The 18,625-nt window shown below is 34.7% G+C and overlaps 1 protein-coding gene across 1 annotated transcript; it reads left to right on the plus strand.

Annotated features, from left to right (window-relative positions):
• The first annotated feature begins 556 nt into the window (after positions 1-556).
• On the plus strand, positions 557-1,492 carry LOC130679049 (olfactory receptor 6C76-like). The gene has a single exon (XM_057486764.1). The coding sequence runs from the start codon at positions 557-559 to the stop codon at positions 1,490-1,492; it is 936 nt and encodes a 311-aa protein (XP_057342747.1).
• The last annotated feature ends 17,133 nt before the right edge of the window (positions 1,493-18,625 follow it).

An 18,625-nucleotide genomic window follows, 5' to 3' on the forward strand; every position in this document is an offset into this window, starting at 1 on the left:
AATTATATAAATGTTAGTTTTGCCAGCCTTGATGCTTTTGTTAAGTTGTTAATTCTCTATATAGGCAGTACTGACCTGAAACATCTTGAAAATATCGGAGAGAGTAGCTCTCTAAGAAATGAACTTTAGATGTTTCTTTTCCAGAAAATCATTAGATAAAATGTCATCAGAAAAATATTTAATGAAAGTAAAATATTTTATATTTACAGAGTTTCACCTAGTTTTTGTAACATATGACACATTTTTAAAAGCAAGTAAACCATATTTGATAAGTTTATCTTTCTCATATAGAAGTGTTTATTATATCTTATATAGATGTGATTCATTCAATATTAAATGGCTAATGATCCAAAAGGAATATAATAGATATAAGTTTCTTTGTCCTAGATCACATATGATTCAGAATTGAGTACAAATTGGTGGTTAACTTTCTGGCCAATTATAGGTCTTCTATTGCTTAAACTATTGAATATGATAAAAAATAAGTAATCCTGGACTCATGAAATAATTGTTTCTTATCTTCATTTATAGACCTGGAAGAAGTCAGCAGTAAAAAATGAAAAATCGAACATCTGTGAAAGAGTTCATTCTTCTGGGATTAACAAATGACCCAAAGCTAAATGTTCTGATTTTTCTATTTCTGTTTTTCACATATATACTGAGTATAACTGGAAACTTGACAATTATTGCCCTTACCTTGACAGATTCACACCTGAAAACTCCCATGTATTTCTTTCTTAGGAATTTTTCTTTCCTAGAAATCTCATTCACAACAGTTTGCATTCCTAGATTTCTAGTTAGCATTGTAACAGGGGATATGACCATTTCCTATAATTCTTGCATGGCCCAAGTGTTTTTCTTCATCCTCCTTGGTTCAACAGAATTTTTTCTTTTGACAGCTATGTCCTATGACCGGTACATAGCCATCTGTAAGCCATTGCATTACACAACAATAATGAACAGCAGAATCTGCAACCAGCTTGTAGTTAGTTCTTGGCTGGCAGGATTTCTCATTATCTTTCCACCTGTGATCATGGGGCTGCAGCTGGATTTTTGTGGCTCCAATATCATCGACCACTTCACCTGTGACTCTTCCCCTATGCTACTGATCTCCTGCACTGACACAACATTCCTGGAGCTCATGGCATTTTTGCTGGCAGTATTCACACTCATGATAACCTTATCACTAGTGATTCTTTCTTACGCATTCATTCTTAAAACAATTCTGGGAATCCCCTCTACTGAACAAAGGAAAAAGGCCTTTTCTACTTGTTCCTCACACATGATTGTTGTCTCTATTTCTTATGGAAGTTGTATTTTCATGTATGTCAAAACTTCTGCAAAAGAAGGTGTGGCTTTAACTAAAGGTATAGCAGTGCTCAATACCTCTGTTGCCCCAATGCTAAATCCTTTTATTTACTCCCTAAGGAACCAACAGGTAAAGCAGTCCTTTAAGAATTTAGTCAAAAAATGCTTCTCAAATACACTTTAATTATAACAAAATTCATGGCATGAATTTTAATGAAACTTATGTCTAACATAATGTTAACATTGTTATATTTCTCCATTCATTACAATATTCAACTTCTTTTTCCTTCAGGTTTTATTCTCAATTTATCTGGTTTTGACCTCATTTGTTTAAAGTACCTTTTATATTTACATGCCCTAAAAGTTTTCTGATCATGAGTGATTTGATGATAGATAAATGAGAATGACATTTAACAAGATTGTGAAAATTCAGTTTTAACAATCATTGAAGAACTTTCCCTTTACACCAATCAAAAGCTAAATAAGAGCTATCATCAAGCAATTCTAAAAAAATTATTTTATCCAGTGCATAAGCCAGAGTGTCAGGCAGAAAAATAGATGAGTGGGGTGAAAAGAGAATAAGGCCAGTAAACTCCACTAAAAGGGACTCAAAGAGTTAACCAAATAAACCTAGAGAGCCAAAAAAGACAGAGTTAATGAGTTGATCACTTGTTGCTCCAAAGGCCAGGAGTAACTTGGAATGTCCAGATATTCCCCAGATAAAGAAAAGTATCTGAGCGCAGCCCATGTCTTCATGTGTCAATTAGATCATGCCATTCTAAGATTTACTTGAGCCTGCTAAAAGGCCCAGCTTATTCTTTAATTTAACCTATATGCTGTTTTTTCCCCACTCCTCCATTCCCTAATCAAGTAATCTGCAACCTGGGCAGGAGACGAGCATCATGATTAATTTTCCAAACAAGCCCAGATAAAAACAGTATAGTAAGAACAGGAAAGAGTCCATCTTAAAGCTAAGATTCCATTTTAAAAGCCAGGAATTTAGGAAGTAAGATTCCTAACATATATTTTAGCAATCAGACAATAACTCAGCCTGTTAGGCAGGAAAATAGATACAGGTGGGGTGGAGAGAGAATAAGGCTAGTAGAGCCCACTAATAGGGACTCAGAGTTAACCAGATAAAACTAGAGAGCCAGAAAGGGCTCACAGAGTTAATAAGTGTAACTCCAGGGAGAGGAAATACCAGGGCAAAATACCTAGCTGAAACAGAAGTCAGTCAAAGGGAGAAATAAAGTTTAAAACCCATTTATTGCTTGCAAAAAAGCCATCTAGTGCCTCTCTATCTCCCACCCCAGCAGAAGTAAGTGAATCCTCCCCTCAGCCCCTCAGGTTCAGGTAAGTCCTCCCTTGTGGAGGTAATTACCCACTGATACGGAGATGAATTACTTCTCTCCACCCCTTAGAAAGCCTGTTGATATGGAGATGCACTAAAGCCAGGTGAGAGATTCTGGAAATACTGTAATTTTACCCACAATGAGTTAATCAGTTGAAGCTCCAAAGGCCAGGAATAATTTGGAATGTCCAGATATTCCCCAGATAAAGAAAAGTATCTGAGCGCAGCCATGTCTTCATTGTGTCAATTAGATCATGCCATTGTACAATTTACTTTAGCCTGCTAAAAGGCCCAATTTATTCTTTAACTTAACCTATATGCTGTTTTCTCCTCCTCCAGCCCCTAATCAAGTAATCTGCAACCTGGGCAGGAGACGACCATCATGATTAATTTAGCAAACAAGCCCAGCTATAAACGTCATAGTAAAAACAGGAAAGATTCCATTTTAAAGCTAAGTTTGCATTTTAAAACCCAGGAAGTTAAGATGTAAGATTCTTAACATACTCTTTAGCAAACAGACAATAACTCAGCCCATCTTGAGGGCAGGGCAGGTGGTCTTGATTGATATATTCCCAGAGGCAGGCTGCTATCCTGGGGAAGATCCAGATGGGTAAATTTCTTGTGTTAAGCTAATTTTGCAGAATTATCTGGAGGACTGATAATACAAGAGACTTAATGTCTCTCATCAAAGATACACATCTTGAGACCACTTAACAAACCCACACCCCTGGCCCTTTGTCACATTCCTAAAAAATCTTAAAAGAGGGAGCCGCCAATCTTTCAGAGTGCCTCCTCTTTGAGGAGGCCCACGCTGTCTCTTTAAATGTGTAACTTCAAATAAAACGTTTGCTCTGCTTCACTGCTGTGTCTCTGCCTTCCAATTCTTTGTTGTGATGGGGACAAGAATCAAGGAAAATTAACTCAACCCCCCTAATGAGAGTACTAAAAAACTCTTCTAGAGGTAAGTTCTCTTTCCTCTAGTGTTTCTATCTGTCCTTGTATTGCCTATGATTTTTACATCATGAATTTTCATCTATGCTATTCAGGGCATAGGTGTTAGAACTTCATTGTGAATTCCATCCTTTAATATATCTTGCTTAGTGCTTTTTAAACTGAATTCCAAATTTGCTACACATTATGTTGATATTTCTGTAAGACCCCAAGGCCCTCACCACAAATCACCTTTAGTGAACCACACTGATGATTGCTTCATAGCCCATTAGTTTCTTTAATTTTGCTGATGGAGAGCCTAGATTTCATCTGAGGTTCCCTTGGGGAGAGCAAGACATGCCTTTGGGTTCCTAAGGTCCATGTAACCCCAGGGGAAAATGCATTCCTAGCCAGGAGCACATAAACCACAAACCTCTGAACCTAAAATCAGTTGAAGGAAAACTAGATGGAGAAGCCCTTTCATCACTTACAAGAATCCTGCCCCCTTTGTCTCCTCCCACTCACCCATGTCTCTCCCTGTCCCGCTGGGAAGAAGCCAAAAGAAAAAAAAGCCTCTCTGGTCCGGTGTGTTCACCTCTTCCCCTGCCCTTTGGAAGTACCTATTCACGTGGAAAGGGCTATTTCTCACTATGCCTTATAAACAACTATTGGTATGGATATGGACTAAGGCCAGGCAAGAGATTCTGGAAATATCACAATTTTACCCACAATCCAATTTCCTCTCCTTTAATTTTTTTTCAGCAGTTAAAACCATATGATTTTATCTCACAGATACTTCTGAAAATTTCTGGTACACTATAGCGACACAACAGTGTTTTCCAGTGTTTGTATGATTATATTCTTCTAAAATATATATAACTCTTTCAGAATTTTTGTGGACATTGGAGGGTACGGATTTAAGCATATTTGCTGTCCAAACCTGGACATAAATCTTTTCTATAAGAAGTTCTTAGTCATAGCTCTACACTTACAAGAATAAAACTTTAATATTTGCTTCTTTCCCATCTTCTTCCACACGTGTTGCATGAACTCATGAAATCATTTAATTTATATTAATATTTACCTTAATGTTCATTTGAACTCAGTGTTTGGATTTTCTTTTCTCACCACTAAAAAATTAGTTCCTCCAGCAAGTGTTTATAGAAACAGGGTTACACATAGTCAAAAACAGGGGAAAATTAACAAATTCCATCTGAAAGTATGAATGACTAAAATATCCATATGATATTACATTTTTCTATCTCACCAAAAATATTTATTACATTTGTTTGCAAAAGTGTTTTGTTCAATTTGATAGTACCTTCAGTTAAGATTGGGAACTATATTTGACTCTCTTTTTAAGCATCAAAGAGATGAATTTCCCAGCTATTCCAAAATTATGGTTTTGTTCCTCTCTTTGCTTTGTAAGTCTTTTAATTTTTCCAGTTCTTGCTTTGGAGATTCTGCATAAATCTAAACACTTGTTTTGTCTCTTTAAGCAAATATGACTCAATCAACGTGGAGCTCAAGAAAGTCTAGACCCTTTGATGCTGATGATCAGAGGGAATCCTTGTGCTGGTCAGTGTTCAACAGCAACCATTTATCAGAGAAAACTGCACAGACATACTGTAGTTTGCTGATATGATTTACAAATAATAATAAAACATACAATAAATGTAACTATAAATTCTATACATCAAGTTGACTTTCAGAGCAATAGCATTGATTTTTAACAAACTCATGTCTCCGACCAGTCAATGTTGCCAATTCAACCATAATTTGATAAATGAAGCTGAATTTAATACTGTGGTGTCTGCATGCACATTATAGTCAGAAGTTTCAAATCCATAATAATGGATAAAAAAATGTTGAAAAAATGATAAAGTTATGGAAAACTTGAACTATATTTACCAAATTGATCTAATTGACATTTTTAGAATGTTCCACCCAACATCAACACAATACTAATTTTCTCCAGTATTACACAAAACCTTATCATAATATACCATTTCAGGGTAACATAAAAGTCTCAAACACATTTACAAGATTTAAGTCACATATATTATATTACTGAACATTATGCAATTAACTTAGGTATCAATTATGGAAAGATATCTGGAAGATCTGCTAATATTTTTTTAACTAAATAACATTATTATATAATCAGTGGGTCAAAGAAAACCAAAGAAAAAATAAAATGTCTTTTATACAAAGTAAATATGAAATTACAACATAGTAAAGTGTGTTGGATGCAACTAAAGCATTATAAAAAAGCTTACAACTCTCAAATTCTATTAGAAAACCAGGAAATCCTGAGATCAATGACCTCAGCTTTCATCTTTAGGAACAAGAAAATAGGAAAACAAATTTAACTCTGAATAACCAGATGAAAATGAATAATAATCAATGTGGAAATCAATAAAACAGAAAACAGAAAAATAAATAACAAAGTATCAATGAAACTAAATCTGTTTCCTTGAAAATGTCATTAAAATTGATATATTTGTAGACAGATTCATGAGAAAACATACAGAGAAGATACAAATACTAGTAGCAGAGATGACCAAGGTCATATCCATTGATATTCTAGCTATTAAATGGATAACATGGAAAATTTTGAACAACTTCATGACAATTAATTAAAAACAAATGAAATGGAAAAATTTATTGAAAGACATAAACAATAAAAGCTCACTCACAAAAAAAATAGAGATGATAAACCTATATCTACTGTACAAATTCAACTTATATTTAAGAAACACCCCAGAAAGAACCTTTGCAGTTAATGGTTAATGCTAAAAAATACTTAAGGAAGCAATATTAATAATTGTACACAAACTCTCCCCAAATATGTTAGAGTAGGAAACACTTTCCCACTCATCCTATGAAGACAGAATTATCTTGAGAGAAAATCATAAAATAGACATTATTAAAAAAATAGTGATCAGTCTCACCCATGCATATAGCCACAAATATTCAAAAATAATGGCAAATAATTCTATCAACATATAAAATGTTTAATTTATTTTGGTCTAGTGGAATTTTTCTTAGTTGAAAAAAAAACTGAAAATGTTCTACATGAATGTCTGATAAAAGCCCTTAGCAAGTATATCTAATAAATGGCAAATACCAAAGGACATCCAAAATATGCTTAAAAAGAAAAAGATGTATAAACTACAGCTAACATCTGTGGGTGGAACTGTAATATTTCCAGAGTCACTTGCCTGGGCTTAGTGCATTTCCATATCAGTAAATGTTTCTGAGGGGCAGAGAGAAGTAGTCCATCTCTATATCAAGAGGTAATTACAAGGGGGAGCAAGGGCGTATCTGGACCAGAGAGACTGGAGGGATCCCTTTTTGCAGCCTGGTTGGAAGAGATGTGAGAAGTGGATGACTGCTTGTAAGCCATAAACAGTTTCTTGCACTTTATTTCTCCCTTTGACTGATTTTGGTTTCAAATGTAATTTGCCCTGGGCTGGGAAAATATTTTTTCCCTCCAGAGTTAACAACATCTTACTTCACTGTAAAGACTGAATGAGCTCATTCTAAGGAAAAGAATAAGGCCAGTATGCCCATTCCAGGTACTTCTACTTAACATTATAGTGTAGATTCTAATTAATGCAATGAAGTTAAAAAAAAGAGAAAATGTGTTCATATTGGAAAGGAAGAACACTGATTTTATTTGCAGACAGCATAAACTTTATAGAAAATACTACTGACTTCCTATTTTTGGCTCCAATATTTCAAGACATTGGATGTCATCACTAATACCTTATAGCAAGAAAAAGTTGAAAAAACTCAATATTAATAACTTTACTTGGAGCCAGCAGATACATGAAATTACAGGGTCATGGCACCCTGAAATCTGGACCAACTGTCACAGTTGAGATCAATGTACCTCAACATAAGTCACTGGAACCATAAGTATACTGGTAGAGATACTACAGTAATAATTAGGGCAAATTGCTGGAGGCTGAGCACATACTGATGCAAGAGAGAGACGTTACTGAGGGTTGTTGTAAGAGGGGATCCCCACACTTTGCTAGGCTTTGGCTCCACTAACCCGAGCAGGTTTTCAATCCAAAGAACTTCTTCCTTGCACAGGCAAGGATAGGGAAGAGATAATCTTTCTGAAAGAATCCTAGAATATCTTCATATTAAGGCCTCTACTCCAGGAGAAAAGATCTCATCAGAAACACTTATGAGGGCCCAGGAACACTAAAAGACAGATTTAACTATAAGACCATAGAATGCTAACCCTCTGCCACACCTTACAACCACAACAACAGATACCAAAGTATTTCCCCCCAAAATACTTAATAATTTCAAAGGGGAATATTTATGATGAACAGACTTGGAAGACATTCACAGACCAAGTTAACAAAGTTAACTTCAGTAATAAGACATGTAGTTATTCCATAATACACTGAAAAGGACATACCACCTCTGTAGTTTTCTCCACAAAAATGTAAAACTTCAATATAATCATGAAAAAACATTAGACAAGTAAAATTGGAAGGTATTCTTCAAAATACCTGATCAGTGCTTTTCAAATACATTAAGGTCAAAAAAAAATCAAGGAAAGACTTAGAAACTTTCACAGATTGGAGAAAACTTAGAAACATGATCTCTAACACAAAGAGGAATTCAGGATTTGATGCTCAACAGGTAAAGGACATTGATAGAAAAATAGAAATCCAAATAAAGTCTGTAATGTAATTAATAGTATTGTAAGAAAGCTAATTTCTTAGTTTTGGTAATTATTCAGTTGGTATGTAAGATACTATATTTAGAGAAAGCTGAGCAAAATATATGAAGGAACTCTATAAATCTAAAATTACTGCAAAGTATAGGCTTTAGAAAATCTGATGCCTAATCCCATCTTCCTAAATGCAAGAAACCATCTTATTAGCCATGGATAACCTCATAAAAATGGTATGTGTTGTAATTACAACCCCTCGTTATTTAAAGACATATCTGCGGATTACTTATTAATGAAAGACAATTTATTTATGTAATTACATATACATAGTTACTTTATTTCTGACCAGCTCACCAGTTTTAACATCATTTTGAAGGGCACTGTTCAATAATTCTTCATCCTACAGAATCAAGAATGATTATATTAAGTGAGCCCCTGAGAAATACTTCATTTTAGACCCAACAGTAAAATTGTCTCATACACTTATCTTGAAGAATCCATTGTAAAGTGGCTGAGCCCGGATTCCAAAACACATTATTTTAGCCACTCAACTATTCTGACTTTTTTGGTTATAATTACTTTTAATATATACTCCTATACTGAAGTCAGGTCATAAAAGAGGTCTATGAATAATAACATATATGTTTTTTAAAAGCCTTTCCATAAATCTAGAATAATAATTTCTTGAGCTTCCTTATTGACATTTAGTTGAATAAGAAAATTCTGTAAATTCTGAGTATGTTTCTCCTTAAGGTTATTTATCCTCCCCATATCATACCCACATCATATATAGATAGATGATGGATGATACAGATAGAAGTTAGATGATAGATTGATAGAAATATATCAATAAATAAATTGATAGATGATACATATGATTGATGAAATTTCATACTTTTTAGAAAATTTCCCTTTCCACCAGAGAATTAACATTTCTTTATTTGCATCCTCCAAAGCAGAGATGTATAAGAAATAAAACAATCCCAAAGGAAAATATTTGTATAAGACATTACATAAGTTTGTGGGAGAAACCATTAGTATGTGCTAAGGCATGTTGTTTGCTAAAGAAAAAAAAAGTTAAAATAGATAATACAGACAAGTTAGAAAGGGATTTTTAAATATGATATAGATAAGTTATATCCATCATTTTTTAGTGTCTATATATTGTCAGTTTACAAAAATGTATTCTATTCATTTTTAATTCTCAATACTAAATATCCAAATATTTAATTTCTTTTACAATGCATACCAGGTAACCATATTAGAAATACACATATTATGTCATATTTTAATTGATTAAAAAGAAAATATGGTCCTAGCTGTGAATTTTAAAGTACACTAATGTATGAGAATATGGGCCTTATTATTGAACTATATAGCATAAGATATGTTTTGGATTATCTTTAATTTTTGATGTGTTCATTCTTAAAAGATTATTATAATTCACTTACTTGTATTCCATGGTTTTAATTTGTATTTCTTCAATACTTCATTGAAAATACTGATATAAAAGCAGAGCCTCCTACAACTTTAAATAATATATAATGTTATGTTCAATTGAGATGTACATGATTGTTTAAAAATCTTAGGATTATTTGTTTTAGGCACAATTATGGAATCATTTGGTCTAACTGCCAAATACTATTATGCTGATTTAAATGGAAACCTCTCTATACACAAAGTTCTACACACAGAGTAAAACAACTGTATTAGGTTGTTGGCTAAAACGGTATTCAGCCTACACCTCAATTTAATTTTTAAGTATGCATGTTACAGCAAATTCCCACATATCTTTCTTTAACAACATCTCCTAATGTGTAATTTTAAATATGTGGACCTACATGTAACTATTATATAGATATTATTGCAAAGTTTTTATTACAACTTGAACATATTTATAATGTTTACTCATGTTCTTGACTTTGATCATTAAAATGTAATGCTATATTTTGAACTTAAAATACATTATGCTTCACCAGTTACTTTCTTCATATGCATAATTATATACCTTGAAAAAACTGTGCTTAATATATATTTATTTACATAATTTATATATATATCCTGCTTTAGAATTATATTTGTAGGAAACATGCTGGATATGAGGATAATTGATATAAAAACAAACTTAAATTAAGAATCAAATAATGTCAATCAGGGGGACATTAATTTTTATATTAATGAAGAAATTCAACTCACATTTATTTAATTTCATTATTAAATAAAAAATAGAATTAAAGCTTGTCTTATGACAACAAAGCATTAAGAGGCAGAATAATCTTTAGTGGTTTATACTTTGCTTTTAAAGCCATTTATTGCATAAGTGCTTACATAAAATAATACATTAACAAACTATGCCCTTAGGAACAATTTCCTAAGTATAAAACTTGTCTAATTATGGTTAATACTTAGAAGAAAGGTACTAGCATATAATCATCTTTCTATAAAATAATTCTTAAAAGACCTAGCATCATTTGGCTTGGTAATCATGCTCTCTGGGGACCATTACCCAAGACTGGGGTTTATAACTCTATAATCATACAACATCCTAGCTAATAGTATTACTACCTCTCTTTTATAAATTCTCTTAGTGTAGTTTTGTTAAGATTCACCCACTGCAGTATGTGGGGTTATACTACTGTCACTGCACATAAAAAAATAAAACCAGATGAGGAAAAATCAGATTGGTTAGGAAGACTTGTAAATTCCAGATAATTCTCCTTATTTCATAGGCCAGAAAGAAGGGTTCATGTGTGCCATGACTTACTGTTGCTCGATCTCACTCTTACATGCTTCTTTCCTCCCTGCTTTTTCTCTATTATATCTTTGTGTGTTTGAATTTTCTCTCATTTTCCCTTAATGTGATACTCTTTGTCACATGATAGATAGCATTGCACTTTGCAGCATCCAATTCACTGTTTTCAGTTCATGAATGTAACAAGGGGATTGTGGGGGGTGGGGTGGGGTGGGGCAGAATATGTTCCCAGCCTGCAGCAAATAACCTTTGAGCTGAAATCAGTCAAAGGGAGAAAAAAAGTGGGATAAACCCATTGATTGCATTCAAGCAGTCATCTACTTTTGCTCACCCGTGTCTTTTGCAACTCGGCTGCAAAAAGGGACCCCATCAAACCTCTCTGGTCCAGATATGACCTCGCTCCTCCCACCCTTGTAATCACCTATTGATATAGAGATGGACTACTTCTCTCCACTCCTTGGAAACACCTATTGATATAAAGAAGTCAGGAGAGAGATTCTGGGAATATTGCAAAATTGCAATTTTACCCACAATGAACAAAGAGAAGAAACGCCTGGCCACCAGCTCCAATAGAAGTGTCAGTTTTAAAGAACTGATTGACCCGTCTGTGGCTGTTAATCACTTACCATCTCTTTAATTCAAAAGAATCAGTTACATGATTCTCCACCACAGTGTGCTGATTAGTTTAAGTGTGCTGGTGTTACTAGGTCACTAGGTTTTTACTCTGGTGCAGTCCTTTACAAATTTGAGACTTTACTTGTCATACTAAAGGTGGTGAGTAATGTCTATTGTTATTTTTATTGTTATTGTAGTTTTATTGCCATACCTATCTACATTCTTTACTGACAGATGGAATTGAAGGTTGGCAGCTCCATGTGTTTAAAAATGTGAGTGAAATAATTCTTGAATAAAAACACTATCTAAATTTATGTCAGTGAACTTCATTTGGCCCATTTGTTTGTATGAAAAGCATGCAAACCTGTAGATGCAGAGACCCTTAGCAGATAAAAGCCAGCTAAGCATGCATATCATTACTCTTTAAACAGTGGCACCCTCCTGGTAAATTTATGACAGTGAAGGGCCACCCCTTTGCCTTGTCCAAGTGACATTTTTTATCAGATCTGGGTTCTGCCAATCATAATCAGAAGAGTGTATAATACATAAGTCACAATATAAATTTCATTACTTACAAAAGGTTACTAGTGCCTGGGAGCCTTATGTAGGGAGTCACATTAGTATCAGCATACTAAGGAACTGAGGAAAATAGGATAGTATAGATAATGAATATTATTGTTTATTTCTTTTTTCCCCTGCGTATTTTTTGAACTTAGACATGAAGATACATGATGAAATATCCTCTACCTTGAAAGCATCTGAAGCAAGTCTAAATGCTCTAGACTCAGTGTATTTCATCATTAGATTGCACAAAGTCTAAATTCTGACTTTGATGTCTTTTTTAATTGAAATACAGTTGTTATACAATATTGGTTATAAGTATAGAACACCAGGGCTCAGCAATTACACACATTATTAAATCCTCAATCTACTATTTCCATTACTATCAGCCTATAAAGATGTTACAGAATGTTATATCTTCCTTGCTGCACTTCCATTCCCATTACCAACATATGTTACAATTGAGATTTTTGTGCCCCTTTACCCTCTCACCCACCCCACTCATCCTAACCCCTCACCCATGGTAACCATGAGTCACTTCTCAATGTCTATGACTTTGGAATTTTTTTTTTTGTTATTATTATATAGTTAACTAACCCTGAGTGACTTACATTAAATTTATCTTTCCTCTCAGTTTCTTGTTTTTACCAACTGTTAAATTGAAGGGTGATTTTTGATTGATACCTGTACAGAGTTGTTATTATAAGTCTGTGGGTCTTGCTTAGACTCTGTTCCAGCAGGCTTCCTCTGACACCAGTTCATCAGGGAAGGCAGGGACTCAGCCTTGTGACACCCAGAAGCAGAGAGAAGTGCAGCTCCCCTTCTTGGTCCCTTTGACAGGTAGGGGCAGTGGGGATCCTCATCACTGCTGGGCATGGGTGACATTTCTAGGTCTCCACTGGCCTCTGTTGATATCGCAGTGGGTGGAGGGGTAGAAGAGCCTGCCAACATTCTCCCAGATGGCCTCCACTGACACACTGTGGGGGTGGGGGAGAGTGCTCTCATTGCTGCTGGACAGTGAGGTATGTTTGACCCTCCGTAAAGCCTTCCTTTTCTAAAACCACCCCAGTGGAGAGAGGAAAGGACGTCTTGTTACTGCCACAAGAAGATGGACGTCCACTGATACCATAGGGGGTTACTGTGGGTGACCGTACAGGATGAAGTCCTGGCTTGCTGTTCAGCCTCTTTGACACCAGCGCAGAGGAGGCCTTGTGAGCCTCATTAGAGCCTCCTGACATTGCAATCTAGTCTCTCCATTCAGCCATTACTGGTACAATTGGGGATAAATGGCCCCAGTATTTTCTGTGTGTTTGGCTGCAGTAGAGAAGTTATTGTCTGTCTCTGGGCTGTTCTTTTCCTGGTGTTTGTCTACAAAAGGCAGGGTTTGGATTTATTTCATTTCATTTTGTCTGTACCCAGTGGGGTTGTGAGGTTGCCAGTTCCACACCTGGGATATGTAAGATGAAAGGAAAATCCAGAGAATTTGCCACTCTATTACTCCTTGGGTCCCAAGTTCTCTAGCTAGTCTCCTTCTCTCCATCTTTCAAAGTCTTCTTGGGTTTTTTGCATTTACAGTGCCCAAAATTTTTAGAGGTACTTAGCGGGGGAAATAAAGAAAACTACCTTTATTCCATCTTATAAGCAGTAGTTCCACACTGATCACTCTGAATACTAAACCTACCTTGATTTCTAGAGTAATTCCTACTTGGTCACAATTTATTATTCTTTTATTTGTTATAGTATTTTATTTGCTAATATTTCATCAAGAATATTTTTATATTTATGATGGGTACTAGTGTTTAGTTTTCTTTTCTTGTAATGTTATTTTCTGGTTTTGGTCTCATATAATCTTAGCTTTAAAAAATGAGTTAGGAAGTCTTTCATCCTAGTCTACTTTCTAAAAATGTTTGTGTAGATTTGGTACTTTTTATTCTTTAAACATTTGGAAAAAATCACTTATAATATTTTGTGCAAAAATTTTTATTGAAATGAAATTCTATAATTGATATAGGGCTATTTAATTTCTCTCTTTTCTTGAGAAAATTTTGGGAATTTGTAAATTTCAGAAAAATGATGCATTTCTTCTAGCTTGTCAATTTGATTGGCATAATGCATTGTACAACACAGCCCCCTAAGCATCCTTATAATAACTGAAATATTTGTAATGGTGTCCTTTATGGTGACTGTAATGCTCAACCTCAAATTATGAAAGATAATAGTTATTGTTACTTGAAGCTAAAAGGTTTCTCAGTATACCCCATGTTGTAGTAGTTAACCTGTAAGTGTGGCATACAGATAGATTTAAGACATACTGGCATCAAATAGATTTACAATGTTCTCCTGGTTAGCCTCTCACAAATGCTCACAAACATGCTCCAGAGAAAACCATCTCTCTCCTTGTCTCCATCTGATGCTTCGTATAACAGTCTTCTCAACAAAAATACTGTCTCACTTAAAACCTACAGAACAATTTCTTGTATTATATGTGTCTGAAGAGAAAAAAAGATTATGGCAAAGGACAAAGAGTAAAAATAAGTGATTTTATTTCTCTAGGCACAGAAACAACATTTATACTAATAAAATTGACATTTCAGCAAATTTCTAAACTTCTTAAAGTGCATAAGGATCAACTAAATAAATAAGTGACTCTGGTTCAAAAAGTTACTACAGAATCTATACACTAACTTTGGGGAAAATTAGTTATGGACATAGGATTTTCAAAGGTATGCAAAAAGGTTGCACAATAGTAATAATCAGGTAACAGGAGATATGAAGACAATGACCCATCTGTACCTCTCCATTCAGTTATTTTATTTTTTGTAAAATAACAAGTGTGCCTAATTTGAATAAAATAAGACTATATGACTATATATGCAAAAACAAACCAAAATTACCCAACCTCATATAATACCTTTGTTAAATATCTGGTGTATCTTATTATAGATTAGAGAAGAATAGATGAGTGATACCTGTACATATTGCATTACTCCACACCTATCTATTGAGGTAATGGGGTGGTTTTTCTGTTTTTGTCCTTTAATTTGATTAACTCATAATATATTTTCTCTTACTAAATCTTTTATGTATATTTTTCTCTGCACCAAGATGGTTTACCTTCACATCCATTGATAACCATATTCAGTGTTTCCAAACATCTTTGTTTATTTTATATCATTAGATCTTCAAATTTTTACACTTTTTACCTTTGTGAGTTTCATCATCTGTCTGAAAAGGAAGACAAGTGTCAGTATTTGATCAACATCATATTAGACATTCCACAACTTTTCTTTGTTCACATTTGGAGTAATTTCTTTTTTCATATCACCTAAAAGAAAAAAAATCAACATGTCACATCTCTTCCTACATTTGATTAATATTCTTTATTTTTTTCTTATTTGTGGTTTCATAATATGTTCAAATAACCCAGCTCCCTTTTTTAAAAGCTTAAACCTTCTCAACGTGTCCCTACTATATCTTTAACACGTAGGCACATTAAAAGTATTTGCTCCATCAGTGAGTCTTTCTGCTTTTTTATTTATCTCTCCTGCTGTCAAGTTCTGCAGATCTCTACATATGGCTCTAGATCAATGTTCTAGAATGTTAGGTTTCATTGATTTTTTTTTTTTTTAATTGAAGGGTAGTTGACAACAGTATTGCATTACATTAGTTTCAGGTGTACAACACAGTGATTCAACATTTATATACATGATAATTCTAGGTACCAGGTATCACCATACCAGGTTGTTACAATATTTTGACTATATTCCTTATGCTATACATTACATCCCGGTTACTTATTTATTTTACAATTGGAAGTGTGTTTATATATATATATATATATATATATATATATATATATATATATATATATATATATATATATATATATATATATATTTTGTGAGGGCATCTCTCATATTAATTGATCAAATAGTTGTTAACCACAATAAATTTCTGTATAGGGGGGTCAATACTCAATGCACAATCATTAATCCACCCCAAGCCTAATTTTCGTCAGTCTCCAATCTTCTGATGCATAACGAACAAATTCTTACATGGAGAACAAATTCTTACATAGTGAATAAGTTACATGGTGAACAGTGCAAGGGCAGTCATCACAGAAGCTTTCGGTTTTGTTCATGCATTATGAACTATACACAGTTCAAATATGAATACTCATTTGATTTTTAAACTTGATTTATATGTGGATACCACATTTCTCTATTATTATTATTTTTAATAAAATGCTGAAGTGGTAGGTAGATACGAGATAAAGGTAGAAAACAGAGTTTAGTGTTGTAAGAGAGCAAAAATGTAGATGATCAGGTGTGTGCCTGTAGACTATGTGCTAATCTGAGCTAGACGAGGGCAATAAACATCCATGTATGCAGAAGATTTCTCTCAGAACATGAGGGGGGAGGTTCTAAGCCTCACCTCTGCTGCTCCCCATTTTCTCACCAGATGGCCCCCTGCGACTGTGCCTGTCTTAGGTTGTTCCTCCCTTGAGGAATCTTACCCATCTCTGGCTAACCAGTCATCTTCCGGGGCCATACAGGGAAATGTTAAGTTGGTAAGTGAGAGAGAAGCCTTATCGTTTGAAAAGGTTAGCTTTTTACTTCTTTGCATATTTATGCCCTGTGGCTTCTATGCCCAGCATTTGTCTTGAGGTGTCTTTACCACTTGGAAGACTTATGATAATCGGTAAATTCGACATGTGGCACGAGTTCTATTTAAAGGTTGTGATCAGGTAGGAAGAAGAAAAGCTATAGAAGTAGCAGGCAGAAGAAAACCTGGGAAGACTGATTATTTCTTTGACATAACTTCTTGTAGAGTAACTTCAGCATGGATAGGTTTTAAACTACTAATTAAATTGTGCACACACATTAACATAATAGGAATATAGTTACCTAACCAAAGCATACCTGTAATTACCAGCCATCTCCAGTGAAACCAAGAAAACCAGTTAGGCACCTTAGGCATTTGTGAAAACTTATCTATGATATGGTGGATATTGTCCGACTGAACTTAAACAGTCTGAGAGAATTCAGATAAAGTAGAACAACCCATTCCTGGGGACTGTTCATATCCCATATGTTCTTTTAACGATAAATAGTCTGTGGTTGTAAGATTTTGGAGTGCTACAATTTGCACTTCTCCTAATTCTTGGTTGAGTTCCAACAGTATAGATCCAGTCCAATTTTTGTTTTACTGTATGCACAGGCCAGCTTAGATATCTCCTTCATCATTCCCATGGCAAGTCCAGGAACTGGTGGGATGAGTGCATCTACATCTGTGACAGTGCGTGGATATTTGTTGGAATTTTTTTTTTTTTGCTGATCATCTTCTGTCATGAGTCTTCCCGAGAGTGCTGATGTTGGAAGTTCTTTTTCATATCGTATCTTAGTTCATTTTCGGGGTAGCCAAATTGGCTTTGATCCTCTGTATAAACACATACAGACCCTTTGCCTACACTTTTATATGCCCTTTATATCATTGTGTAGAACTCATTAGAGGTCACCACATAGGAACTGCTTTTTTTTTTTTTTTTAATCATTAATCTACACTTACATGATGAATACTTTGTTTACTAGGCTCTCCCCTATACCAGGTCCCCCCTATATACTCCTTTACAGTCACTGTCCATCAGGGTAGCAAACTGTTGTAGAATCACTACTTGCCTTCTCTGTGTTGTACAGCCCTCCCCTTTCTCCCACCCCGCTTTGGATGCTAATCTTAATACCCCTCTTTTCTGCCCCCCCATATCCCTCCCTACCCACCCATCCTCCCCAGTCCCTTTCCCTTTGGTACCTGTTAGTCCATTCTTGAGTTCTGTGATTCTGTTGCTGTTTTGTTCCTTCAGCTTTTCCTTTGTTCTTATATTCCACAGATGAGTGAAATCATTTGGTATTTCTCTTTCTCTGCTTGGCTTATTTCACTGAGCATAATACCCTCCAGCTCCATCCATGTTGCTGCAAATGGTTGGATTTGCCCTTTTCTTAGCTTCGTTGATTTTTTAAAAATTTTGCCAGTATGTAGTAATATATAATTTGACTGAACATGAGATTTTCACCTTGTTTATATGCAACAGCTAACACTCGCAGATACAGCAACAAAGATATCTTTCAGTATATGAATGGATAAATTTTGGTACGCCTAGACAATGAAATATTACACAGCACCAGAAAGAAATGAGCTATTCAGACTTGAGAAGACATAGAGGAATCTTAAGTGCATATTTGTAAGTGAAAGAACACAGTGTGAAAATGCTACATACTATGTGACCCCAACTATATGACATTCTGGAAAACTAAAAACTAGCAAAAATATCGTTTGTTCCCTGATGCTAGGGGTGAGGAAGAGAAGAAGAAATTAGAAGTGGAACATAGGAGCCAGGGAAATTATTCTG

The sequence above is a fragment of the Manis pentadactyla genome, chromosome 10 (assembly GCF_030020395.1).
Source record: "Manis pentadactyla isolate mManPen7 chromosome 10, mManPen7.hap1, whole genome shotgun sequence".
Classification (NCBI taxonomy): domain Eukaryota; kingdom Metazoa; phylum Chordata; class Mammalia; order Pholidota; family Manidae; genus Manis; species Manis pentadactyla.

Coding starts and splice junctions, on each gene's coding strand:
- LOC130679049 (XM_057486764.1), top strand. CDS start 557: ATGAAAAATCGAACATCTGTGAAAGAGTTCATTCTTCTGGGATTAACA.